Here is a 27,688-nt window from a genome sequence, read left to right on the forward strand (position 1 = left end):
GAGTCCAGCTATCTCAACGGCGCACAGAAGGAGGAGGAAAGGCAAGTGTTCAGCACTGACAAGCCGCGGCACCCGGAAGAGACGCGACAACAGCGTGTATGCAGGTGGAACCCATGCCGACGGGTGATGCTTTATCATTAAGCTGGCTGCCCTGACGACCGCAAGGCCCCACGGGATGGGGAACGGGTGCTGCTGCATTGCTAGACACAGAATTCCCAATCCGACCAGCGCAGCCACCGCAAATCATCAGAAATCGGTACATTCGGTACATTTCTTTTTAGCCGGTACAGACCGTTAAACGGTGCTGTACCGGCTAACTCGGTACACTTGGAGGGTATGCAGCTGTTTGGGGGTGTAGATAGTACTTTGGGGCTGCTTAGCAACTATTTGAAAGGGTCCTGTCCCACTGCTTCTAGAGAGACCGCTCTCCGCATTTTCTGATCCATAGTAGTGCCCTTGTTCATGCTATGCCCCATAGTAGTTCCCTAGTTCACATTATGTCACATTGTAGAGCTGCCAGTACACATTAGGCCAAACAGTACCCACAGTTCATATCATGACTTACGGTGTCCCCAGTTTATATAATGTCATATTACAGTGCTGCCACCAGTTCATATTACAGATGGAGCCATGCTTCTCTTTACTACCGGCACGCCGGAGCATCATTCCTTGGTGTGCCGAACACCGAAAATGGGACAGGTGCGTCTGAGACACTCATGCACACCAATTCGCACAAGCGTCCCAATACCGGTGCACCGAGGCTGGATGCTCCGGCACGACGGGGGGCAAAGCTAAGCGTGGTTCCATCTGTATGTCATACTACCATACCTCCCCTTCATACTGTGTCCCATTACAGTGGCCCAGTTCATGCTGTGTAACATTATAATGCCCTCCGGCTAATTTTATGCCAAATTACAACGAAGAGGTCCAAAATCAAAACTAGATATATTGTAGGCCCCAAGGCAAATATTTATAAGGGCCGCTAATTACTAACCAATGGTGAAAATTTTATATGATGCATGGAACTTAACAGGGAAGATGGTCTCATCTCTACTCTGTGCCCCGTAGCAGTGGCACTCCCTGTACCTATGGTAGCTACGCCCTTCCTTGGGTCACGTGGGCATCCTGTGTTGGAAAGGGTGTGGTACAGGGGTCCGATGTCGGGATCCTGACCGGCCGAACCCAGACAGTATGGTAAACGCAACTAAGCCCCTTGCGGGCTCGCTGCGCTCGCCATGCTGCGGGCAAGGTGGCTCGCTACGCGAGCCACATATTCTATTCTCCCTCTATGGGGGTCGTGGACCCCCATGAGGGAAAATAGCAGGTGGCCTTCGGGAACCCGGCTGTCAGGATTTTGACAGTTGGGATACCGGCGTCGGGTAAATGCCTGTCGAGACTCCGACTGTTGGGATCCTGTCCGGCACCCGTTGGAAATACAGTCCCCGGGGCACTGATATACTCCTATATCGCTTTCAAATGCAGTGCCTTTAAAGGACTGTACAGTTCCAGATTACATTAGGTTACGTTTTGTATTGTGGCTTTCTTCTGTATTTTTTTAGCTTTTTATGTATATCATTAGAGTTTTTGTGTTGTTCCAAGATAAAAGATAACTTATTTATAGGTTGTTAGTGCAGTATTTCAGGACAACTAAATAAAGACTAGGCCCAATGTTATAGAACAGGCATCGTGATAGACTGCTTTAGTTAGATGTAAACCGATAACCAATAATTCATAGAGGGTAACTTGTCAGTCCTTTTAAAGAGGATAAGTGAAGAGTTTTTGTAGCAACCAATGAGATTCTAGCTATCGTTTCATAGACTGCCCTACATAAGTGATATCTATAATCTCATTGGATGCTGTGGGCTACACCTCCACTTACCCTTTTTAGAGTGTTTGATAGATTTACAGCACAGTCTTTGATACATTTTATCAATGAAATACTTCTTCATGGTTTACATGCTCTTTAAAACTATGTACACAGATTATTCTGCATGTCCGAAATATTGGACCCAAAGGACATCTGGGTGTTATCAAGTCCACAAAAAAAGCATTACACAGAAGTTAATACATTGAGACGTTATAGTCTGTACCTGTATTGTATGCAAATTATAAAAATTTTCAACACTCATCTGCTTAATGAACATCCACCCACCACTTAAACACACACACACCCGCTTTAAATCTAATCTGGAAAACCTTAGCACGTAATCTCTTCCACTGAGCAATACATTATAACATGTTTTCCTAAAATTCATGTAATGTACCCTAATAATGATACGTTGCAGCAGATGTATGGCAAGTAGTAAATTACATAGTATAAACTATTTTGAAAATGTAATTATCCACGCCCGGGTTGCTAAACTATTAGTAAGCAGGCTGCCGCAAACACATCCTTTTATTGCTGTCACTTGAGACCTTGTCACAACAAACCATCTCTCTCCCACTTTTAGCTTCTTTGCTCAAGATAACCCCTCCCTTGCAAGCACCTGTGTGATATCACTTAGCTAATGGAACATCTGCCAGTATGCATGTCTGTTGTGTGAGGCAGAAGGCAGCTAGTATTAGGAGGGGATGCTAGGCCTACAGATTTCACCTCTCATTTGATCGCCAATCACCGCTTGCTGCCATCCTCCGACAGAAGGGGGCGTGTGCACACAAGACACTCAAGCGCCCCGTACTGTCAGAGGCTGTAACAGCCCTCCACCCGGCTCTGCCTCTCCACCCGCTCTGCCCCAGCTTCCCTTGCTCCCTGCCCTTCTCCCTGAAGCAGAGACGGGCAGGGAAGCCACTCCCTGCTGTCATGCTCACGGGGATAAGCGAGCGAGACGCTCACACTTCCCTGTCAGATGGAGATGCCAGCCTGCGCCCCCACATGAGATCTGGCGATCGGGCATGCTGGCTGACGGCTGCTCCATCTGTACATGCCACATTGGGCATTATGGGTTAGCTCTGGGCAGGTAGTTCTTAGTTAAGGTATGTTTTAGTTAAAGCCATTATCATGTGACTCTACTAGTTAATTATAGGACCCACATTGGGGTTTGGATGGGCTTGAGGTGTGGTTTGGTGGAGCTGGATGACTCTGGTGGCACACTATTACAGTCTACTAACATCTCTTACTCATAATTAAACTATCATTATTATTTTAATATTGTAATTCCATCCATCACTTTTGTATCACTTTCTGTACATAGCTTAGGCTTCTTAACATTAATGTTGTGTATACATGGTGCGATTCAGGGTCACTAGAGGCTATTGTCCAAATTGAATAGAAAGTGACCCAGGGTTCGCTGCGTTCGATCCTGATGTACGGCTCCACAGCATCCGGATCGAAAGCAGAACTAGGCTGTGCAGTGCCTTTCTTAGAATATATAAACCACTGCCACCCTGATGATTGCTTCAGTGTCCTGTCCCCTGGTGCAACTATCCATATTAACCATGTACTTGTCCTAAACTGTCTTGTACTGTAATTTGTTATGTGTTTTTGATTATAACTATGCTCTGTAAAGCGCTGCAGAATATGTATGCGCTATATAAGAAACTGTTAATAAATAAATATTAAATTTCTCCTTCAATCTGGTACTTTAAAACCATCCCCCGACATGCAGTCAAAATCTAGTCATCACCCGTGTTCGCTCTATTGAGAACACCGACAGTGACACATCGATGATGCACTAGATGGCTCAGCACAAAGCTCCCATCACCCAGTGTGTACAGGGCTATAGTACATCTTTCCCATAATCTTGTTTGGTATCTACTGTAAAGCGCAATGGAATATGCTGCGCTATATAAGAAACTGTGAAAATATACATTCTGTACGCTGTTGGATATATGCATAATAATACTTAAGGCCCCATACACTAGGCAGCTTCTCCCCTCAGAGGATCGCATGCTAGCCGGGATGGGGGTCCGACCCGGAGATCTTCCTTGCAGCAGGGATGATCTCCAGCTCCGATCTGATGAGCACGGGACAGGATCGGATGTCACACACATGCTATTTGGGCCTATTTCACCCGATTTCTTGGCCCAATCCACCAGAATCTGGGGAAATTGGGCCCAAATTGCATAGTGTATGGGGGCCTTAAGCCAGTCACATTGCAGTCATAGGGTAAATATAAAAAGCAACCATATAATTAAAATATATAGTACAAGGAAAAGGAAAGGAAACCTTGAGTTGCTACCTACAGTATAACAACCGTCTGACCTCCGGATCTGTTCCGATGCGCACGGGACTGCGCATCGGATCAGATCGGATGTCCTACCCTACGCAATTTGGGCAATTTCACCCGATTTCTCGGCCCAATCCTCCAGAATCTGGCCCAAATTGCATAGTGTATTCTACTTCTATAAATAATCTCTTTACTCTGATTCTGGAAGCACCACCAACCACTAGAAGTTCATGGGTGATGAGATCTTTCATACCCACCTCATAGAAAAGGTGGAGTTGGTTTCAAACCAAAATCTAAACCCCAAAGAACTCAAAATAAAGGATAATTTGTGGGTAGAAATCCTGTGCGGAACTAAAAAGGGTTTTTCTGCACATCTGTAATATGAAGGCTTACAGAACCAAATTAAATGTTTGTTCTAAATAAAATGTTTTTGGATATGTCATTATCTGCTGTCTGATAGGAATCACACGGTGGAACGAACAAGGCTCTAACAGATAAAGCTATTATAAATCACTGTAATACTGTAGCTATACCTCACATTGTTAGCAGCTGCGATGATATTTATCAGACCCTCTGAGCTCAGGAAATAATACACAGTGAATGCAAGTCAAACTCTCAGGCGTGCTGTGTGACTGCGGAGATCAGATTACCAGATTTCTCTGGACCAAGCAGGATATATCTGCGGCTGGTCCTGTTATGCCTTGAGAGAGAACACTGCTGGATGAAGGATGGGATATGGTCTTATGATCCAGATGTGTTCATGGTAATTTGAAAGCATCCACCTTCCATATGCAGGGAGTCTGAATTTTGGATGCCTTGCAAAAAGCTTTGTAGATGTGACCAACCAATCAGATTCTATTGTTTTATAGAATGCAACAGAGAAATAATAACAATAATCTGACGTTTTAATAATGTTTAGTAAAGGATCTGACGTTTTAATAATGTTTAGTAAATGACCCCTCAACTGAAACAGTTTTTTTTAGTGCTGTTACTGGAGTTTTGACTTTTTCCGACAAAAAGGAGGACTGAAAGCTCAGCTTGTCCGAATTATTGTGGTGCCTAAAGGCATTCGGGCACCTGACAGAGCACTTCAATTGTTTATCCAATCAGGCATGAGAACTGCAGGGAACCTAATTTCTGCTTGAGGCCCACTGAGGTGGTGGGCAGAAATGTGCGAGAGTCTAGTTTTTTCTCACTAGATCGCTTAGAAAATGCCCCCACATTGCTCTGCATATAGGGTCCATAGCGATATCAATGCGCTGCCCCGTACGTCGCTTTAGCGGGGCAATTAATATCCAGAATGATAGATAAATCTAGTGAGCTTGCCGGTCAGAGCCAGTGTTCTCACCAGAGACCACTTTCGCTAGCACATTGCTGTGTGCTGAGTAATCTTGCAGAGGGTTCCAAGCAATCTAGAATTCGCCAAGAACGCTCAGCAAATCTCTACGTGCGTAGGCCCTTAAATTGTTATGAGACATCTTTTCTTTTTTTTGTCTACCTTCTAAAAACCAAAATCCTTTTGAACGGCAGTGAGGTGTCAATTTCTAATGCAGAGAGTCAGTATAGCCAGTGGCCTTCAGTGTGTATTAGGGATGGATGTAGTCCGCTCTATACAACTTACGTCTGTTATTTGTGACCTCTGTAATGGATCCTTGCTTGTACATACCTCCTCTCCATTTGCAGAAGAAAAGAGCCGTGTAAGTGAATCTATTGTTGCAGACACGGTTTTTCTCTACATTATTTACTTTGTGACCCGTTAAAAATTTGGATCGCCGTTAGTATGTGGTTTTATGGCTTTGGAGTAAGATTTTTTTTTTTTTGCCTTTTGATAAGAATATTGAAGACTTGTCCTAAGATTCCACACTCAATTCTAATAATTGGCATTATATTTTAGATGGAAGCTGAAGATGCTTTAGAAGAAGAGGACCTTACTCCAGAGGAACAGAGGATTCTGGAAAGAAAACTGAAAAAAGAACGCAAAAAGAAGGAAAAGAGGATAAAAAGAGAAAGTAATGCAGAAGTGAAGAGTGAAGAGCCGCCAAAACCTTTGGCTTCTGAATTAGCCCTGCAGTACTTGAAGCAGTAAGTCCAGTGTGGAGATCATTTCTGACGGTGTCCTTTTGCCAAATGCAAGAAGTGTCTATTAATCATTTACAGGTACAAGTGCAATAATCAGACTCCTTCAACTGTTGTGAAGGATTTTTTGGAATGCGTAAGTAGTTGAAGAGAAAGTACATTATGACTACAGGAACATTTCCTGCAAACAAAAAGCACTAACTATCCATTAAACCTGGGTCGCAGCTTTTTACGTATTCGCTCACCTGTGTCTTCAAGGCCAATTTTTTTGTTGTGGCCATTGAACTGTACATCCTGTTCTCTCTGCAGCAACTTTGTATTGTAGCCGAAAGCCACTCCTAAATGTGGTGAGCAAGTTAGAATTATTAGGCTCAAAAATCACAACTGAACATGCCACTGCATCTGCCAAATATTGTACATATGTACAGGAACCTCATGTACATACGGTAATGAATCCTGGGGGAAATGTGTGGGCACTGCTCGGTACATGCTGGATAAATATGTTAAGTACTGTTGGTAGAACGTGCCAGACACGGACGGTATAATGTGCTTGGCATCTCAGGACACTGGTTTATGTTGGATAATACTTTGTACACCCTTATGGTGATTGGTTGTGCACCCGCAGAGTGTATAAAAGATGTGCAGGGCATAACTGTAGTCCTGTAAGTACATATCACACACCAGTAGTGGATCTTGTGGGTGGCGAGCCCATGTGCAAAAATATCATTTGGGTCCCTCTCCTTCTCCCCAAGTTAAGTTCACAATATGGGTGACAGAGAGGTTGACATTTTTGATGTCGTCACCGACATGTCGACAATGGGACTGCATGCCTAAAATGACACCCTGTTCATCTGGTGATCGCTATTAAATAGCAAAGTATTTTTGACATATCCCACCTCCTGGATGTTTGCATCGATTGTACAGATGTGTCCTCATACATCTAGCCGAAGTTCGACGCGAGTAAACCATCAGGTTCCATGCAACTCTGCTAATGTCGGGCATCTTTTTTTTTTAGTTGTTGTTAGGGCGCATCGGGAGACTGTGCTGATTAATTTGACATTTTACTTGTTTATCATGTGTATCTGAGTATGAAGTATAATGAAGCAGGATGCTGCATCTACTACTTTGCAGCAGTTTGTGTACAGAGACGCACAGTTTGTGTACAGAGATGCACAGTTATACACGTGTTGCATATTAGAAAGTACTGTCTCAGTTACATCACCTTTTCATTTTTGGCAAAACCACCCAAAAATGCCCATCACTTACAGGACAAGGCGTACTTAGAGGAGCTGTTTGGCACAACTGCAGCCATATTGTATCAGGACACTTTTGTATGGAATATGTAAAACTATCCAAACATATAATATTGAGTGAAATGTAGCTATGTACACAGGTACTAGAATCCATACAAACAAGTTTGTTTTATATCAACTCGTTACCTTCATTATATTTCATGGACATTATCACCTTGCACCCTTATTACAGTCAATTTCTGGTATAGACTGATCATACAAGATTTAGGCTGCGGTTGTTGTATGTGAGTTGTTTCTGGGCAATATTGCCTAGTAGCCCGGACATTAGTAGTGCCGGTCTTGTCTTTTGGGGGCCTCCCACCAAATAAGGAATAGGAAATGGCTTTGAAAAAATATATATTATTTGGAAGGTATACAACAATATAATTATTTAGCAATAGACAAGGACTCGGAATTATACATGATAGGGCAATACCACAAGAGACGCTGAACTAAAACGTTTGATAAGGAGAACATTATCATACACATGGGGCGAAATGTAATAGGGGTCATGGTCCCGATGCCGGACCATGATTGGCTGGTGGGTGGGGCTAACTCCAGGTCTGGGGGCGGAGCTCCAGATGTAAACAAACCTGCCCCCAGATAACGGACAGCGTTGCAGGGGTCCGGAGAAGTCCCGAAGATGAGCGTGGTGTGTATAATTTGCTTCCACAGGTACAGCCCCATGGATTCTACTGGACAAGGGGACCAATCTTCAATCAAGTCAGGTGAGTTGGAATGTATGGGCTCTGTAGGTTATAAAGTTTTACTGAAAGTGTGTGTGTTTTTTTTGTAACTATTTGTACTGCTGGGGGACTACTAGTCCCAGTGGGCCCTTTATTGCCCCGCATGCTGGGACTTGTGGTTCTCCAAGTCCCTGCATGCGGTGCTGGCTTGCTGGGACTTGTAGTGCCACAGCAATACACAATAGTTTTTTTTTACACTATAATCAGATCGATGCCCACCACCCAGGGGCATCGAGAACAGCCCCAGGCTTCAGCATGGGCAGGTTAGTTCTGGAGGGGGTCCCCTTCTTTGGGGGGGATCCCCGCTTCCCCAGGACCCCTGCCCATGCTAACCGGTCAGAGGGATGAATGCTTTGGCCAGGGGGACTTGTAGAAAAAGTCTCCCCTCCGGCTGTGGCATTACCCTGCTGGCTGGTTGGGCCCGGTGCTGGTTCTTGAAATACGGGGGGACCCCTATTAATATTGTCCCCCATATTTTGGGAACCAGGACCGGCCCTTGAGCCTTTTGCTGGTTTTGTAAAATCAAGGGGAAACCTACTCGGTTTGACCCGTGATTTTATGAAACCAGGACCAGCTGTTTGAGTCCTGGGCTGGTTATGCTCAGGACTCAGGACCATGCTGTTTTTTTTTTCACAAAATCGCATATCTGAAAATGCGCACACTTTCAAGTCTAAAAATCGCACTAAATCACAACATATCACACTTTGGTACTCTTTACTTAGAACGGCGCCCACGATTTTGATCGTGGGCATCGTTAGTAAAAAATCTCGGCCATCTCGGGCATTGAATGCACTAAAAAATCGGGTGCGATGCGACCGACGAGATGCCCGCGATTTCCCATAGGGAACAATGTTAAATGTCTCAATTGACCCAATTTTCCTGTTCAATGCCTCAATTGACTCGATTTTTCCATAGGAAACAATGTTAAATGGGCCACAGAGGCCAAATAGGCACCCTGAAGTGTATAATGGCCACCCGAATTGTTAACGCCACCCCACGATCAACGTCAACCCGAAGCGTGGCGAGCGCAGCGAGCCCGCGTCCTACGACCTTTTCATACCCCCACTATCCACGTCGGCGTGGAGTTGAGAATAGAAAGTGTGGCGAGCGCAGCGAGCCACCGAGCCCGAAGCGTGGCGAGCGCACGCGGACAGCTGTGAAGCCCGCGGGTCTTGCTGCGCTCGCCACGCTTCGGGCTCGGTGGCTCGCTGCGCTCGCCACACTTTCTATTCTCAACTCCACGCTGACGTGGATAGTGGGGGTATGAAAAGGTCGTAGGACGCGTACCGCCGCCCCTTGCGGGCTCGCTGCGCTCGCCACGCTTCGGGTTGACGTTGATCGTGGGGTGGCGTTAACAATTCGGGTGGCCATTATACACTTCAGGGTGCCTATTTGGCCTCTGTGGCCCATTTAACATTGTTTCCTATGGAAAAATTGGGTCAATTGAGGCATTGAACAGGAAAATCGGGTCATTTGAGACATTTAACATTGTTCCCTATGGGAAATCTCGGGCATCTCGTCGGTCGCATCGCACCCGATTTTTTTAGTGCATTCAATGCCCGAGATGGCCATGATGGGCGCCCTTCTAAGTAAAGAGTACCCACACTTTTTAGCTGCAAATTCGCATCTCATTTCATATGCGAATTTGCTGCAATTGCGATTTTAAAATGTGCACCCTATTACATTTCACCCATGGTTCCCCCTCGTACTTTTTTTTCACTTTGTCCTATTTAGGGTGTTATATAAATAATATTTTGCTGTTTTAAAATAAATATTAAAAGTTACATTCAGGCAAAGTCTTTTTCTCTGTATAGTCCAATATTGCCTAGTAGCCTGCACAGAAGTAGTGCGTGTCTTGTCTTTTGGGGCCTCCCCTCAAATAAGGAATAAGGAAAAAATAAAAATAATAGACACAATGCCTGTATAATACTTAATAAAGCAAAAGCAGAAAAAAAGTAAATACCATCTCGCTGAAGGGATGCAATAAACTAGGTATGATCAGATTTTTCATTTAAATTCCTGGATGGTTTTGGTTAATAAACATGCAAGTCAGGAGAGTTCTACAAATGCGAAACATCTGCTGAGGCCGTGTTTGTTTTCATAAGAAAGAGAGAAAGATACAGTAATAGGTTACGATTTAAAGGCGGACTGGCAAAGTTCTGTAACTGGCAGCACATAATCACAAGCCTCCGCCTTCTATACCGTAAGCAGTTCCTTATCACCCTGATGGTGCCATTGAGGAAATGAATGACATGTTCCTTGTGGGACACAGATGGGACTTCACTAGTATGATGACAAACGTATTTCTGGACAGCAGCTGGAATTCCTCGCTGTTGTTGTGCGGCCCTTCAGATGCACTTGACCATCTGTTTTGTGTTGGATATGACACTGGGAATGATGTCTATGCTTTTCCGTTCCACTCACTGAAACAAATATTGGCGATTAACTAGGGTAATAGTAAAAAGAAGTTCATATTTAAAATTACTGTAATAACTTAGTCAATGAAACATAAGGGGGAAAGAAATTGACTGGTTGATGCACCGGATCTATTAGATTATTTGGGTTTACCCTGCTCATGAGTCCCCAGAGCTGTGAGGAAATTTCAGCATAAAACACCTACAGATTCCGCTTTTTACTGTACGTGCAATCTGTGGGTTTCAGTGTGTGAACCCGGAGTTTCAGGCACAGAAAAAAAGCCATTTAATTGAATAGCCTTTCTCAGCTTTTTGGGAATTTCTGCTGCCAGTTAGTTTTGGGGTAACCCTATACAGCTAATTGAATACCCCCAAAGGAGTCATGGGTGTCCAGTTCCCATTTGGCAATGGGGTACCAAGCCATACTGCTGCTTGAGGTGGCATACAAAATGGCGCCTTTCTTGTCTCTAAAGCTGATCAAACACTAGGGTAACTTCTCCCCTCAGAGAAGTCACCCGCAACCCCCCTTGAGCCTCCCAGGACCTTCCTTGGTGTAAGCATCTATCGCATATGGTCCTTTTACATTCGATAGATTGCATGCAACCCCAGCCAAGCCTGTCCAGCTCGCAAGCAGTCTAACAGATTGCTTCTGCAGATGGTGCGATTTGCAGGCTCCAGTGCGATGTGAACAGGACCTCGCATCGGACCTGCTGTCAAGAACATGCAATTTGGTTGCTTTTCATGCGATTGATAGCTGCAATTGCACGTAAAGAACCCAACTGCTTGTGAATCGTGGTAGTGTATAGAGGCCTTCACACAGGTTGCCACAGCAACGCGGTTTGTGTGCTCAATAAAAGCCAAATAATAAATGTTATCAGATTGAGCAACGGTGTTCAGAAAATGGCCATTTTACACAATCTTCTCACATTGCTGCTCATTATAGGTACACCAGCACAGAGCAAACACTCTCAGCCAGTTAATGTTTGTCTGCCCAGCACTGCCCCAGCAACTTTGCTATTTGTCAGCCATTTGCTCCTTTAGTTTAAACAATACTTTTATCCAGCCTAGTCCTTAAGCAGCACCTAAGTAAATAGTAATTACCGCTACATAATTAGTTTACAGCAGTTAAATAGACACACAGAGAATTGTTGTTTTAACTTTTTTTGCATTGGTTTGTTTGTCACACCTGTGCAATCCGGCCCTGTGTTGTCCCATAGCACTTTCTCAGGCTGTGCAAAGCACTCCACTCTCCCTTTGTTTGTTTTGTATACTTTACCCCTGTCATTAACTAACGTGGTTACAGGATATATTCACCCTCTCTAATAAATATTCTATTGTTACCACTGATTTCACATCAATTTTTTTTGTCACGTTTCCTTAGTTTCTCTGCCTATTGTTAAATCAAAGTACTGGTCATACGTAGGTCCTGGAAGTGCCGATTACGTAACTCCTGAGTCCTGACGTGCATTTGTTCCTCAGAACTAGATGTTGTGTAATAACAGGGAGGACAGATTGAATACTTCTCGGAGATGCCTGCCCACATTCCTGCCTTTCACTTTATATCTTGAGAGCCTTGTTATTCTACTCCTTGCTATCATTATGTTTTTAAGCAGTTTAACAAAACAGCATTCAGGAGAGTTATGAAAAGCTACAGAGGATGTGTAATTAATCCTCCATTCCTGTGTCATCCTCTGTATTATATGTTCCAGGCTCCGCAGGTGCACTTCATCTTCAGCTGCAAAACACATTTTTGCATGTTTGGTTTCCGTACTTTGTCCGGTATAATGACTTGTATAAAAATGGCCCAGTTCTAGCTTCTGTGAAGAAAGAATCTGGGATTTTGGCGTTCACATCGTGCAGCCAATCTCGGGTCAGGTCTGGTCACCTCTGCACTTCCTGGCGCTCCTGTCTTATTTTAAGAGAACATCGAGTTTTTTCCTCTAAGGCGTCTGACCTTGGTTTGGTTAGTGGCCAGGTTCCAAATTCTGAAGTTAGATTGTGCAACTGACTGACCGCATCAGCCCCAGCTGTGGAAATAGAAGAATGCAGGCAGCTAGAATGAAATAATTGAGAACCCAAGAGGCAAAATGTGTAAGTCTGAATAAAAACACAGAATGGCCCGCCGCCCCTAAGAACGACAGGGATTTTACAGATGCGCCATCATTTTGCAGATGTCTAACAGATTACAAATTTTGCAGGATTTGTGGGTAGGTCGGCAATGGGAAGTTCAAAAGTCAAAATGTTGTTGTCCTGAATGTTTACATGGACACCATTAAAGTGTACTGGATCCCCTCGCATGCCTCGCTGCGCTCACCATACTTTCGCAATGATTCCTCGCTACACTTGGCACATTATTCTCGTTCCATGGCCTAGTGGATGGTAGGGCATGAAATACCAATTGTCGGCACATACCTCATGTTGACCGACTGTCGACCTTCCAATTGTCTACTTGATGATTTTGTCGACCTTCCAACCCTGTCGTCCTTAGCCAAGTCGACATTTAATGTGTCGACCGTCAGTGGTCGACCCAATGCATGTGAACCTAATATGTGTCGACCTAATAACGTATTCTGGGTATTATGTGGCCTGGTAATATATACGGGACATGGGTTCAGTTACAAAGTGCAGTGTAATTGCATAGGGCCTTATTTTGGTTCATTCTTTCTGACAAAATCCTTCTTAGATGGACAAAACCATGTGCACTGCAGGGGGGCAGATGTAACATGTGCAGAGAGAATTAGATTTGGGTGAGTTATTTTGTTTCTGTGCAGGGTAAATACTGACTGCTTTATTTTTACACTGCAATATAGATCTCACTTTGAAGTAAAACCCCACCCAAATCTAATTCTCTCTGCACATGTTACATTAGGGTTACCACCTAGTCCCTTTAATTCCGGACACATGTTAATTACACAGGTTCTGTGTCAGTTTAAAATCAGGTGAAGTGGAGTCTTGAAGTCAGCCAGCCACAGAACCTGTGTAATTAATATGTGTCCGGAATTAAAGGGACTAGGTGGTAACCCTATGTTACATCTGCCCCACCTGCAGTGCACATGGTTTTGCCCATCTAAGAAGAATTTTGTCAGAAAGAATGAACCAAAATAAGGCCCATAGTGACCTACACAAACTAGCGGTGGACTTTTTAATGTGGACTGAACTGGAACCAGCATTCACAAGGGTGCAGCCTGATTGCTCTGTCAGGGGCAGATGTATGAAGCAGTGATAAGGGAGGAGAAAAGTGATACAGTGCCTGGTACTTTATCACCGGCCAATCAGACCTTAACTGTCCCTTTTTAAACCGAGCCTGTAACTTAACAGTCAGGAGCTGATTGGCCGGTGATAAAGTGCCAGTCACTTTATCACTTCTCCTCACTTATCACTGCTTCATACATCTACCCCTCAGTTTCCTAGTGAAATGAGAGGCTACGTTCTATAAACATAACGGCTGCTTCTCTGTGTGTAGGCGACAACCGCAATATAAGGGTAGCATTGGGAAATGGATGTAGTCCCGCACACTTCTTAAGTGTTGACACTTGAAAATAGATAAACTGCGAAAACCTCGGTGGCCCGAGCACGTCCTGTGGTTAGCATCACGCGGAACTAAAATAGGATCCTACAGCAGTTATGTGGAACTGGCAGGATCTATATTTATATAGTAAGTTTTATTTTCTCCTGCGCTGAGATATATTATACGTTACTGGACAGAGGCAACATTTAGACATGACCATAAACGTTCTAAGAAAATCTTTTTCTGTTCTAGGAATTTAAAGTGTGAAAAATCCCAGGTTGGGAGCATGATGTTACATAGAAAGAGATTTATCAAACCTTGAAGAGAGCTAAAGTAGAGAGAGAGATAAAGTACCAGCCAGTTTGCTTCTTAAGGTGCCCATACACGTTACAATTATTGTATCCAATATTGGATACAATATCGTATCTCATCGCATCTCGGTTTTACGATAAGATGAGATGAGATCTAGTACAAAAACTATGTGCTGCACATACTTTTTGTACTAGATCTCATCTCATCTTATCGTAAAACCGAGATGCGATGAGATACGATATTGTATCCAATATTGGATACAATAATTGTAATGTGTATGGGTACCTTAACTGTCGTGTAACAGGATGTGTAGGAAAAAGACAGGAACTGATTGGTTGATTCTTTCTCTACAAGCTTTGATGCCTCCCTCATAGTGCCCTGTACAGTCTACGCCCTCTTTTGCCTGTGAGCTACTGTAATATAGGATTGTCATTGTGTCATACATGCAAATGGATCGGAGCAAATTTGGGCATGCTTTCCTGGGTACAAGACAACCAATGAGAAATCGGTACCACTGTAGTCTGTACCTCTTATGCTCTCTCCTTGCCGACCTCTTCCGTATGGGATATGGTTGCTAGGTCGACTCAGCTAAGGTTGACAGGGTTGGAAGGTTGACACAAGCATTAGGTTGACAATGGGATTGTCGGCAGTCAAAATGTCAACAAGAGTTTTTCACCGTTTGTTCCAAAGCAGGTGGTATTTCCTAGCCTACCATCCACCAGGGCGTGTGCCGAGCGCAGCAAGCATGGACGATGTTCCTGTTGACTTACGTCGAAATCCGGGACAACAAAAACGTGAAAAACTCATGTCAACCTTTTGCCTGGCGACCTAATGCTTGTGTCGACCTTCTGACCCAGCCGACCTTAGCCATGTCGATATATCTCATGTGTGGATCGAAGCCCTGTCGACCTATTGTATGTCAACCTTCATAGTGTGGACCCTATGGGCGGTATTCAATGAGGCTGATTCGCCAGGTTTTTATGGCGAATTTGTGCTGTTTGGCGAATTTTTGACTAAAACGGTGAATCACCCTATTCAATGAGCAGATGGCGAATACATTTCAAGTTTTTTTTCGCCATGATTCACCGAGTATCAATCGCTATCTTTTTATGGTGAAGTGGAAGGTGAACTTTTAAAATAAAGTGTTTTTGTTTTTTACATTTGGTGTAAAAAAATCAGGAATTTTATTCGGAGGAGGGGCATGGTATTTTCATTCATGTGCTGTAAGCTGTAAAAAAATTTTTTTTTTACACAGCAGCCAGCAGGGGGCGCCGGAGCCGAGCCGCTCATTAGATATTCATATATTCACTGCACCCGATCGTTATCGGGTGTAGTGAATATACGCGGTCCCCTGCTGGCACCCCCGGGGGGCAGCCTGTGCTGCCTGGCACCCGGGGAGCCCACCTCCCCCCCACATACGCCCTGGGGCAGGCAGAGAGACTTCCATCTCCCTGCCTGCCACCGTCCTTAGGCTCCCTGCGGCATCGCCACAGGAGCACAAATTCGCCAGTCAGGGGCAGTGAGCCCCTGACTAGTTGAATACCGGAGCAGGCGAGGCTCCGGAACGTGGCGGGCAGTGGCGAATGTGCAGCGAATCCTAAACAGGCCCAATGTCTTTTGTTATTCTGAACACTTTTCGGTTATTTAGCAAGAATAACACATAATAAATTCCTGATTTTTTTACACCAAATGTAAAAAACAAAACACTTTATTTTAAAAGTTCACATTCCACTTCACCATAAAAAGATAGCGATTGCTACTCGGTGAATCATGGCGAAAAAAAACTGCAAATGTATTCGCCATGTGGTCTTTGAATAGGGTGATTCACCGTTTTAGTCAAAAATTCGCCAAACAGCACAAATTCGCCATAAAAACATGGCGAATCAGACTCATTGAATACCGCCCAATGAGTCTGGCTGACTGCTAACACGCTCAGCTACTACAGGCACGGTCGCAGACACCCACATGACACGTTCTGCAGTACTGTATGTCTATAAGCCGGCATTGTGTTAACAACACCATTAATGTTACATTTACAATGCAGCCGTTTAGCAATAGTAAATATAATGACAGATTTATGAAGTTTAAGCTGCTTGGTAAATAATTATTATTTTTATATTTGGCCGCATTCCTTCCCCATCATTGCTGTAGTGCTAATTAGAAACATGGGTCCCCAACTGCTGCACTGTACAGGAGTACCGGTTCCTCAGGTATCCAATGTCTGCTCTCTCTCCCAAACTGCGCACATGGAAACATTGTGCGGTCATGTGACATCTTACATTGTGCTTTACGCTCCATTTCCAGTTTATGGAGAAGGGGCTGTGTGAGATAGAGCAGTCTGGAACTCATAAAGCAGACACATGTTCTGCTCTTAGGATAGAGCCAGGCTTTGTATAGCCACTTTTCCAGACAATTTGACACAGTTTAAAAGCTCTCTTTGGCAAAGTGCTTGCTACAAAGGAAACTCAGGAAGACTTGCTGAGGTTTACAGGCCTGTCCATTCCTGCCCCGAAGGGCGCACAGACTTTCCGTGATGTATGGTTAAGAAGACCTACAAAACAGAGGCCAAGCTATCTTCTGTACCAGGCTGCGCTACAACACAGGCTGCCGACATTTAAATGAAAGTAGGGGATGATGCCAGGTATGGTGGTACAGTATACCCACTCTTTTAGCGATTCCTGTCTATAACAAGGCTCAAAGGAAGGTTTCTAGAGGGGTGGGTATTGGGGTGTCCAAATGCTTTTAGTGTTTGTACAAAACAAAAACAGTACATAAAGTAATCATACAGTATATACTTAAATAGAGAATGAGGCATAAAGTGCGCTGTTCATTACAACACAACCCACATATTGACCTATAAATCTATCTAAATGAATAGAACATGGGAAAATAATTACTTGTCTCTCTAATATACAAAGAGCATGAATAAAAAGTTTTAAGTGGCCTACACATAGGGCGATTTGCAGAGCAATGCTAGATCACTCCGAATGCTTCAGCAAGATCTCCCAGCACACAGCGATGTGTCATATTTGTTTTATTTAACCTGTGACTGTAAAAAAAATCTTTCCTGCTCAATGGCGGGAGCAGTGAGGAGCACTGAGGAGTGTAGAACCAGGCAGCACGGATCGGGTGGGAAGGTGACAATAGGTCATGGGGCCGGTCCATGGAAGAGCACAACATTGCCTGAGCCGGCTAGTGATGGTCTGGTGGCAGCTGGGCAGGCATCTATGGCGGGAAGTGGGTGGGCCTTGAAAAACATTGGGCAAGTCGATAGTAAGAAACATGCCTAGTAAGCCCTTCCATCATTATATAGTGTGTGTAGTAAGTTGCTCTATAGCAAATTGGTACACTTTATAACAAGGGAAAATGCAATGTGTGTGTGTGTGTGTGTGTGTGTGTAAGGATAATCTGTGCAGAATCTCTAGGAAGAAGTTACATTACGGTTTCCTAGTGACCTTATAGGCTGGCATCTCACACCAGGCTACACAATACTGCTCACACAATACTGCTCACACAAGTCATCACAAGACTGGCAGTGTACGGTGTGCTCTTTAAATTAATTTTCTATGAATAAATGGTGAGATAACCCAGTTCTATTAATATATGGGGGTGCTTTTAGCATCACTTAATCACATAACTGAAATGACATTTTGAGGCTCTGCGACACTATGTTCCCCCCTCATCATTACATAACGTCAGTAACTGGATCGGAAGATCTGAAAGTTTGGGGGTAGCACAGTGCCAAACATCGTTCCTCCTAGTGTAAAGCAAAGAGAAAACAACAGCCATTTATTCATATTTGTTCATTATTCTTTGATTTCAGATGGTCCAAGAAGCGCTCCGAGTGGAAGTTTCAGAAAATGAGACAAACCTGGCTCCTCCTGAACATGTATGACACAGAGAAGGTATGTATCACCTGTGTGCTTGCTGTGTTCTCGGGGCCAGCTGTATCAAGCTTCAGAAAGTGATAAAATGGAGTAATAAATAAACAGCCAATCAGCTTCTACCTGACATTTTTCAAACCCAACCTGAAATATGACAGGCAGGAGCTGATTTGCTGGCGGTTTATCTCTCTTCACTTTATCACTTTTTGAAGCTTGATAAATCTGGCCCATAATCGGATAATGTGAACCTATTGAGTGCTAACGTTGCTGTGAGTGGTCCTCAGAATATCCGCTAAAAATTCTGGTGTCACTCACAGCAATGGCTATTTTAGTATAAATAAATACAACTGCAGCCAAGTCAATTAATTGAAGTTTAGTTAAATATTGCACCCAAAAAAAGAACATTCGCTGTGAGCGGCGCTGGCATTTTTAGCTGATATTTTGAGGATCTCTCACTGCAACATTGGCACTCAAAGGGTTAAAAAAGCTTTGGGATATATTGATTTAGAATATAGATTTTGATTTTGTAGGGAACAATGATTGTGAGGTTCATAAACTTGTTTTACCTCATACAAGGGCTCATTTAGGCGGGAAATGTACACTGACTGACAGCAGCCGGCTGTGTGTCGCAGTGGCTGTGTGTTCACCCTTGTTTTTAGTCATTCTAGGGCATGACCAGCACTTTCTGTGCTCCTGGGCTGCCCTCAGTCTCCCTTCCTAGTGTTTGCACGCGGCGCCCATTCTAGGAATGTCCATCGATGATTAACAATCATCTAGGTCTATGACCAATGTTGAATACTTCTGTCATCCATGGGGGCGAACCAGATCGTTTCCCTCCACAGATGATGCAGAAGCAAGGAATTTTTTTTGACACTTTTTTTTATTTATTTATTTATTTACAGTTTCTTATATAGCGCAGCATATTCATTTGCACTGTACAATTAGAAACAACAGTGATGAAACAAACTGGGTAGATACAAACATGGAGGTAGGAGGGCCCTGCTCGCAAGCTTACATTCTTTTACAAAGTACCAGGACACAGAAGCCCAGCTCCGCCCCCAGGTTCTTTTTCTGGCAAACAAGCTTCATTATAAAGCGGGGTGACCATCAATAAAAAGCATCAGTGATTAACTTGCAGATCACCCCACCGATGGCCATCCCTAATCCATTCATAACAGTCCCGCCAAAATAAACGCTTGGGAGGTGCCATCAGGATGTACATTCCTATTGTACGCGCCACCACATAGTGGCAGATAGCACAAACTAGAGCGTCACTGTGGCATTAAGATGGGGGAAGGGGGTTGTCATTGTTCCGTGTCCCCTGTATTCCCCGACCCCTACAGTAGCCTGGGTAATTTTCACCCTGCTCTCCTCACATTGCAGCAAACTTGAAGACATTCGATAAAAAGCATGCAAATGTCCATGTGGATGTTTATAACCTTCATATATTTAGCATAGGACTGTCGCGTAACAGAAGATTTTGACGTGAGTTTGTCAGCTTATCATGTTGCAACGTTCTAATAGTGTCACTGAGTGTAAAAAAGAGTGCAGATTTAATAGGATTTATTTTTCGGGTGAGTGAATCCTGTATCTTTTAGATTCTGTCTTTGCAGCTACATTCAGTACTTGCATGTGAGCCATACTCCTATTGAAGGTGTTTGGAAGGTGGGATTTATTTTAGAAAATAATGTATGTAAAATTTATTTTTGAAATGCTGCTGTTAAAGTTCTTCTGAGACAATACCACAGTACATATGAGATCAATCTATCTGAAATATAAAGAGAAGAGAGCTCTGCACTGCCACCTGCTGGCCAGCACTGCATTTTCCTACATATAGATGGATATGTTCCGAGTTACGATTACATTGAAACACTAAAATTACAATATACATATATATTTCTCACTATTTTTTGTAAAGCTTGTTAACATTTATACCAGTGTCTAGGTTGACCCCCAAAAAGTCGACAGGACAAGGTTGACATCAGTTTTTTTACGTTTTTGGCGTGTCAATTTTTATCTTGTAGCACGTGAACCCTTAGTAGTAGCAGACTCTACTTTCTATGTGTGTAATTATCGGTTATGGTATTTTTGATCTACAATGTCTAGGTCTACAGTCATAAGGTCGACACGGTCAAAAGTTTTCATGTTTTTCATGTTTTTTTGTCTGTCGACATAGGTCGGTATGGACACCGTCTAAGTGTGCTCGTCCCCTCACATGACTCGCTACACTCGCCATGCTTTGGGCGCGGTGCCTCGCTGTGCTCGATACACTATTATATTCTCCCTCCACGCCGTAGTGGATGGTAGGATATGAAATGCAGCCAGTCGGCAAATGTCGGCTCAATTTTTTTTTCTAAACCCATGTTGACCATTTCACACTGTCGACCAATAGTGGTCAACCTTATCATGAGTCCGGATACCATAATTATTGTGGGTATGGATCATAGGGTCGACGGTGTCCATGTCAACATGCATAAGCTCTACATAGGGAAAAGGTGAACACATGAAAATAGGGGTTGACCTATTGACAGTCGACCAAGCCACTGTCAACCTGCCATCTGGATCCCAGTTATCACTTGGGTGACTCGCTAACCATTACACAACAATATAATGTAACCCAGAATATCACAGGGAGCACCTCTGGCGGTACTGGTACCCCAGGCTGAGAGTCACTGGTTTAGATGTAAGACGTAGGAATTGTGATGTTCTGTTTTTTCTAGTAATATTGGGTCCGATTCAGACCTTTTCGTTCAGGTTCGAATGCAGCCCCGTTTTTGATGGTGGGGGTCTGCGGATGCCTTTGGTGAGTATCACACTTGCCAAGGTGTTCGTATCGGCAGGTCACATGTTTCAGTTCACCCAGCAGATGTACAGAGAGAGAGTTCACAAATGATCACATTTTCCAGAGCAGAATGGTGATGCACTGTAATTGACACATAACTCAAATATGAAGAGAACCAATTACAAGTATAACGCCAATATTTTTCTGCAAATCTGACAGACACATGTTGCTCAAAAAAACTCTCATCTTTCTGCTATTAACCCTTTGTGCGCCAACATTGGAGAGATGTTCAAAATATCCACTAAAAGTGCCAGCGTCGCTCACATTTGTTATATAAATTCAAACAAAAAATGTTGTGTTAAAAAGGATTATATTTCCTATATACAGTAAGGTCATTATGATGAAGAAAACTGTTTGCTTGTTCATTTTCACACCTATTTTGACAAATTTACTTTGCACAGGGTTAATATAGTATATCACTAGTGTATACCGTTACATCACTTCTTTTTACGTTTCCCTGATTTTATCATCAAGTTCATTTCATCGTGATTTAGAAAAGGTATGTGACACAGCTAATGCCCGCTGGGTCTTGGTAGAAGCTCTGAAGCTGGGCACACTTCACAGCCCCCACCACCCAGAATGAACACACACCAAACACCGGCCTCATATTCTGTCTGGTGCTTCATTTCATCCAGCTAACTTTACTTCATGGGCTTCTCTGAAATCTGCCCTGGTTTTTTTTGTTTAGTACCTGTTGTTTCTTCCATGGTCTTTTCTGGTCTCTTCCCTGGCATTCTTTGGTCTCTTTTATGGCATTCTCTGATGTCAGGAAAGAGACCAGAGCAGGCCAGGGACGAGACAAGGGAGCTTATGTAACAGCCTGGTAGCTGCAGGCAGTGCGCGGATTCTGGGAAGTCGGCCCATATTTTTAAAGTGGCAGTTATTTCAAAGTCCAAACCGGGTAGTTGGATATCATCGGAACTTTCACTCAGCCTGTAGCTCACAGGTTATTACATTAGCCCGCTTGTCTCTTCTGTGGCCTCTATGTTTTCTTAACACTAGACTTCTACATAGAAGTTGCTAATAATCAATGCAAATAGGGTAACCAAATAAGAAGTACTGCGTGCTGTTGTACCCAAGACATGGACCCCAACAATCCTGAACCTGATGCAACTCTATCTAAAGTCTAGTCCCCCAGAAGCCCAAGGCAGCCACAATTGCAACCTCCGTTTGTAAATCGGAACCGTTCTCCTCTAATAACAGCAATGTGTTTAGGTAACTGGCTCATTTCACTAAAATCATTAAATGAATGAGCCTGATTGTGCCATCTCTCAAGTTGAACCTTTAACTTTCCCAAAGTGCTGCAGACATCACACACACACACACACACACACACACACACACACACACACTGGTGACCTCGTCGTCATGCTCTTGACTGTGAATCCAGAATTATTCAAGGAACACAAGTTAATGTCATGGGATGGTCTTTCTGAGTGTTTTGTTTTTCATTAGAACCAGCTACCGTAGCATCCCACGCATGGTCCAGATGTTCTCTGCAGCTGTCTAGGAATTAGCTGCAAGCCAGAAAGCCAGTGTTCATTAACCACACCTGGTCCATATAACTGGTTTTCAGGCGTCCATCTCATTGCTCATCTTGTAGGTTAACCCATGGACCACTGAAATCTGCTCTAGTCAGACACAAAAGGAGAGAAGCTTATATTCAGATTCTGGGGAACTCCACCTGTGAGATGACTGCAGGAGCCAAGAGCAGGATGTCAGTCAAAATTCAGTGAATTCCAGAAGTTACAATAGAATTGATCCCGTCATAGAGCAATACAGGATTTCCAGAACTTGAATCAAAAGACTGCACCATTTGCATCACATACGTATATGATGGAACCTCATCTATATTGGATTAAAGCCCAAAGGCTTCTTTATAGAAACATAGAATTTGACAGCAGATAAGAATCACTTGGCCCATCTAGTCTGCCCCTTTTTTAAACATGTTACCTCAAACCATATTTGATCCTTATCAATATGCCTATCCCAAGCATGTTTAAATTGTTCTACTGTATTTGCCTCTAGATCCTCTGATGGGAGGCTATTCCACTTATCCACTACTCTTTCTGTGAAGTAATTTTTCCTTAAATTTCCCCTGAATCTTCCTCCCTCTAGTTTCAGTGCATGTCCTTGTGTTCTGCTGCTCCTCTTCCTGTGGAGAATGTCTCCCACCTGTACCTTGTTAAAACCCTTGACCTATTTGAAAGTTTCTATCATGTCCCCCTTCTCTGCTCCAAACTATATATACAGTATTAAAGGCCCATACACACTGGGCGACTTTGAGTTGAAAGCCGCTCAAAACACCAAGTTTGAGTGACTTTCAGCTCAAAGCCGCCCAGTGTGTGTATGGCCCGGCGATGAGTGGTGATGCACGCTTCCGCATCATCGCTGGGAAAGCCACTCATCACTGTCCATACACGCTGGGCATAATCGCCCAGTGTGTATGGACCTTAAGATCTTTTAGGCTTTCCTGGTAAGTTTTGTCATGTAGGCCATGCACCATTTTAGTTGCCCTTCTTTGTACAGTCTCTAATGTATTTATATCCTTCTGGAGATATGGCCTCCAGAACTGAACACAGTACAGTGGCATTATTACTTCTTTCTTTCTACTGCTGATACCTCTCCCTATGCAACCAAGCATCTGACTTGCCTTCTTCATTGCTTTGTTACATTGCCTACCTGCTTTTAAGTCCCCTGAAATAGTGATACCTAGATCCTTCTCTTCCTCAATAGTTTCCATTATAGTGCCATTTATGCTATATTTAGTCTTTGGATTTTTGAGACCCAAGTGCATGATTTTGCATTTTTTGGTATTAAACTGTAGTTGCCATGCTCTTGACCATTCCACTAATCCAGGGTCCGCCAACCCGTCGCTTGCGAGCCACCGGTAGCTTGCCTGGTGATCAGTGGTAGCTTGCCTGACCTCCGACGTGTTTCTGGATCTCGTTTGCTGTCAGGAGGTCAATGGCACAAGAAAGTGACCTCCGGCTGTAAAGTGACTCACTTGCAGTGTGAGATCACTGGCCGCGGCAGGAGATTTCGCACCTTCTACTAGTAGGACACATGCTGGTGCTGCACTCCATCGTCGCTGCTGCTTCACTGGACCGTAGGTCAGCTCCCAGGGTCTCCTACACTACCTCCTCTCCCCGGCAGCAGCAGGAGAGTTGTGCTGCTGCTGGGAAATTCATTGGGGCATATGTGTTGCTAGCACTATTGGTAGCATACCTGGCACTTTTGGGGGAATATGTATATCTGCCACTATTGGGGGCATACCTGGAACTGTATTGGGGGCATATGTGTATCTACCATTATTGGGAGCACACCTGGCACTATTGGGGGCATATGTGTATCTGGCACTATTGGGGGCATACCTGCACTATTAGGGGCATACCTGGCACTATATTGGGGCATTTGTGTATCTGGCACTATTGGGGGCATACACTATATTGGGGGCATTTGTGTATCTGGCACTATTGGGGGCATACCTGCACTATTGGGAGCACACCTGACACTATTGGGGGCATACCTGGCACTATTTTGGAGGCATATGTGTATCTGGCACTATTGGGGGCATACCTAGCACAATTGGGGGCATTTATGTATATCTGGCACTGCACTATTGGGGGGTATATGTGTATCACACCCCCACTTTCATTGGTCACACAGCATGTGGCTACACCTATTTTTTGGCGTGCGCCTATGGCATACGCACACAGTACTGCCAGAGTATTTATTTACAGTGGCACCACAATCAGGCAGCCATTGTTTATCTGGCATTGCTGAGGGGCATTGTGTTCATGGCATTAGTTCCGGTATTGTGTAACTGCCACGGCTGGTGGTTTGTGTATATATGACACAGCATCTATTCAGAGAGGCTGAGGGCATGGCCAGCATCTCTCAGAGCACTGGCAGTGCCCCCATAGTGCCAAAATGGGGGATGTGGGCTCATAGGAGTTCCACGATAGGAGGTCATGACCCCTAATTTTGTGCAGATGTCCCTTCTCCACTGCCTCCAGTGTTGGGAGGTATGTATGCGGTATATACACGACATTGCAGTGTGTGGCATATTGTGTCTGGGGCATTGCGGTATGTGGCATAATGTGTCAGGGGCATTACAGTGTGTGGCATAATGTGTAAAGGGCATTATTTGGTCATTAGGCAGATTTTTTTTTCTTTTTAGTAGCTCTTCGGGTGGCTTTTTTTGCCATGAGTAGCTCACACCCCAAACAGGTTGGAGACCACGGCTCTAATCTACCTAGTCCTAGATCATCAATCATTCTGACCTTGTCGGGATTTTAAATGTCGGTATTTTGACCGCCGGTCAATGGTTCTCGGTATTTTGATTGTTGGATTTTGACTGCAATCCCTGTGAAGAAGACTTCCACTCTCTGTCTTTAGTCTTTAGTCTACTCCACTTTTGTTTGTTTCCTTTCACCTCTATACCTAAAAAAGTTTCCCCCCCCCTTTACAAACTGACTGGCCATTTTCTCCTCAGCCTGTGCTTTTGCACATCTGATTACCTTCTTAGCCTCCTTTGTCTAACAGAATATACCTGCTACTTCTTTTGCAAATCACACTGGCTTCATTTTTCCTTGTGTTTTTCCTAACTCTATTGACACAAAGTTCTGTTGCTTTTAGTTTTGCACTTTTTAAAATATATGATTTAGATCCCCTAAATAAGTTCCACAGCCAGTTTCATTATACCATCTGTGCACAATCCTGGGTATAGTTGTACACCAGGATTGTCAGTTCCCCCTGTGGACAGAGTTTGGGAAACCCTGACACAGTACAGAACACCTGATTCTCTGATTTGTAGCATAAATATAATTCCTCCTATACACTCCTATATTATCAATATCAATACACCAATATCGGTGGCCACATTGACCCAGCATCAGCAGGTGTATACATACTTAACGGCAGGGGTGGAGGGCGGAGGTCATGCAGCATGGCTCTCCTAAACGATGTAGTCCATGGTATGCACACGTACATATTATTGGTGGGGGGGGGGGGGGGGGGGGGGGGGGGGTTACAGACCGGAGGTAGCGTGTATTGTTCATCTGGTTTTGTGTACACACTGGGCAAATTTATGGACGATATCGTCAAAATTACCGATATTGTGCATTACATCAGCAAGTGGATATGCAGCTTAAGTTTGAATTTTTTTTTTGTTTACTTAAAAAATAAAACTATTATTATTTATTTATATGGTGCCAAAAGGGTTCTGGCGTGCCTGACAAAGTACATAAATGAGCAAAACAAGAAAACAGTGAATTACAGTACATGACCATGTACGACAAGAACAAGGTATATAAAGATTGTATCAGGTGACAGGACACTGATATATTCATATGGGTGGCAAAAATCGAGGGCTAGGTGCTGTTGTAGGGACCATGGTGCAGAAGTTATTCTAAGAGATGAGAAAGCACATGAGGGGAGAGGGTCCTGCTGGTGAGAGGTGTGTGTGTGTGTGTGTGTGGGGGGGGGGGGGGGGTGCAGACAGACAGGGGTTGCACATATGGGGTAGAAGTGAGCATTTTAATTAATATTTAAGTTTTGTAACTATAACTCTGTGTTTATCCTGCAGTACTTTACATGTCATTTCTCCTTTTGCTTTTCCAGGTTCCTGACAAATTCTTTAAGATTATGTTAAATTATATGGGTGGTCTACAAGGCAAGGCACGCGAGACCACCATACAGAAAGCAGAGGCCTTCATGAAGGAGTATGATAATAGTGACCCACAGGAAGAGTCGGATTTACAAAAGATAACAAGAATGCGAGAAGTCTTACAGAGTTTGTCGTAGGCTCTCCAGGTTCTCCTGTTCCCCTGCGACAATAGCGGTATTGTGTTGTACTGCCACGGTGTCCAGTCAGATCTGACAATCCATAAGCGGAACTATCAATGAAATACATACATCAGGAGTTTGTGTTGTACACAGTGCGAGCAAAGGCCGCTCTGAATCCTGCTGCACACTGGCATCCGTATGCAAACAGATTCTGCTTTTATACAATAGACCAAGCCATTTATTTTACTTTTACACGTTTTTGTTCACTTTGTTTTTAATGTGTTTATTATTGTCCAACATTTATACACCGTCATTAAAGGTAATTCAATCTATTCATTTATTTGTTTGTTCTATTCTCAATTTAAAAAAAGAGAAACAAAAATTTGTACCCACAGCTTGGTTCTTAGGAATAAAAGCAGAGCCAAAACCTATAGTATAGTAACACAGCAGACTCTGGTATTATTATTATTATTATTGTACTACTGTATGACAGTAGTAGTGACAATAGTAATACAGTAGTCTGTAATATGTCACATAGGTAGTAATGAGGGCACAATCTGTAAGGTGTGCCCAAATGAAAAGGATACTTTTTGCTGTAGTGGTGTTGTTCTAATTGCAGTAGGTTAATGCATTTGCCGATAGATGGCGTAGTGTTTTT

General features: G+C 43.7%; 1 protein-coding gene across 1 annotated transcript in view; it reads left to right on the forward strand.

The window, feature by feature from the left end:
• The window catches only part of CHLSN (cholesin), a 236,532-nt gene extending 209,170 nt beyond the window's left edge, over window positions 1-27,362 (forward strand). The window contains exons 4-6 of the mRNA XM_083153120.1: window positions 6,061-6,248; window positions 18,338-18,419; window positions 26,866-27,362. Of these exons, the coding sequence (XP_083009246.1) occupies window positions 6,061-6,248; window positions 18,338-18,419; window positions 26,866-27,048 (453 nt within the window). The 3' untranslated portion in view covers window positions 27,049-27,362. The remainder of the gene's footprint in view (window positions 1-6,060; window positions 6,249-18,337; window positions 18,420-26,865) is intronic.
• Window positions 27,363-27,688: the final 326 nt, after the last annotated feature.

The sequence above is a fragment of the Crinia signifera genome, chromosome 7 (genome assembly GCF_055691185.1).
Source record: "Crinia signifera chromosome 7, ASM5569118v1, whole genome shotgun sequence".
In the NCBI taxonomy this organism is placed as follows: domain Eukaryota; kingdom Metazoa; phylum Chordata; class Amphibia; order Anura; family Myobatrachidae; genus Crinia; species Crinia signifera.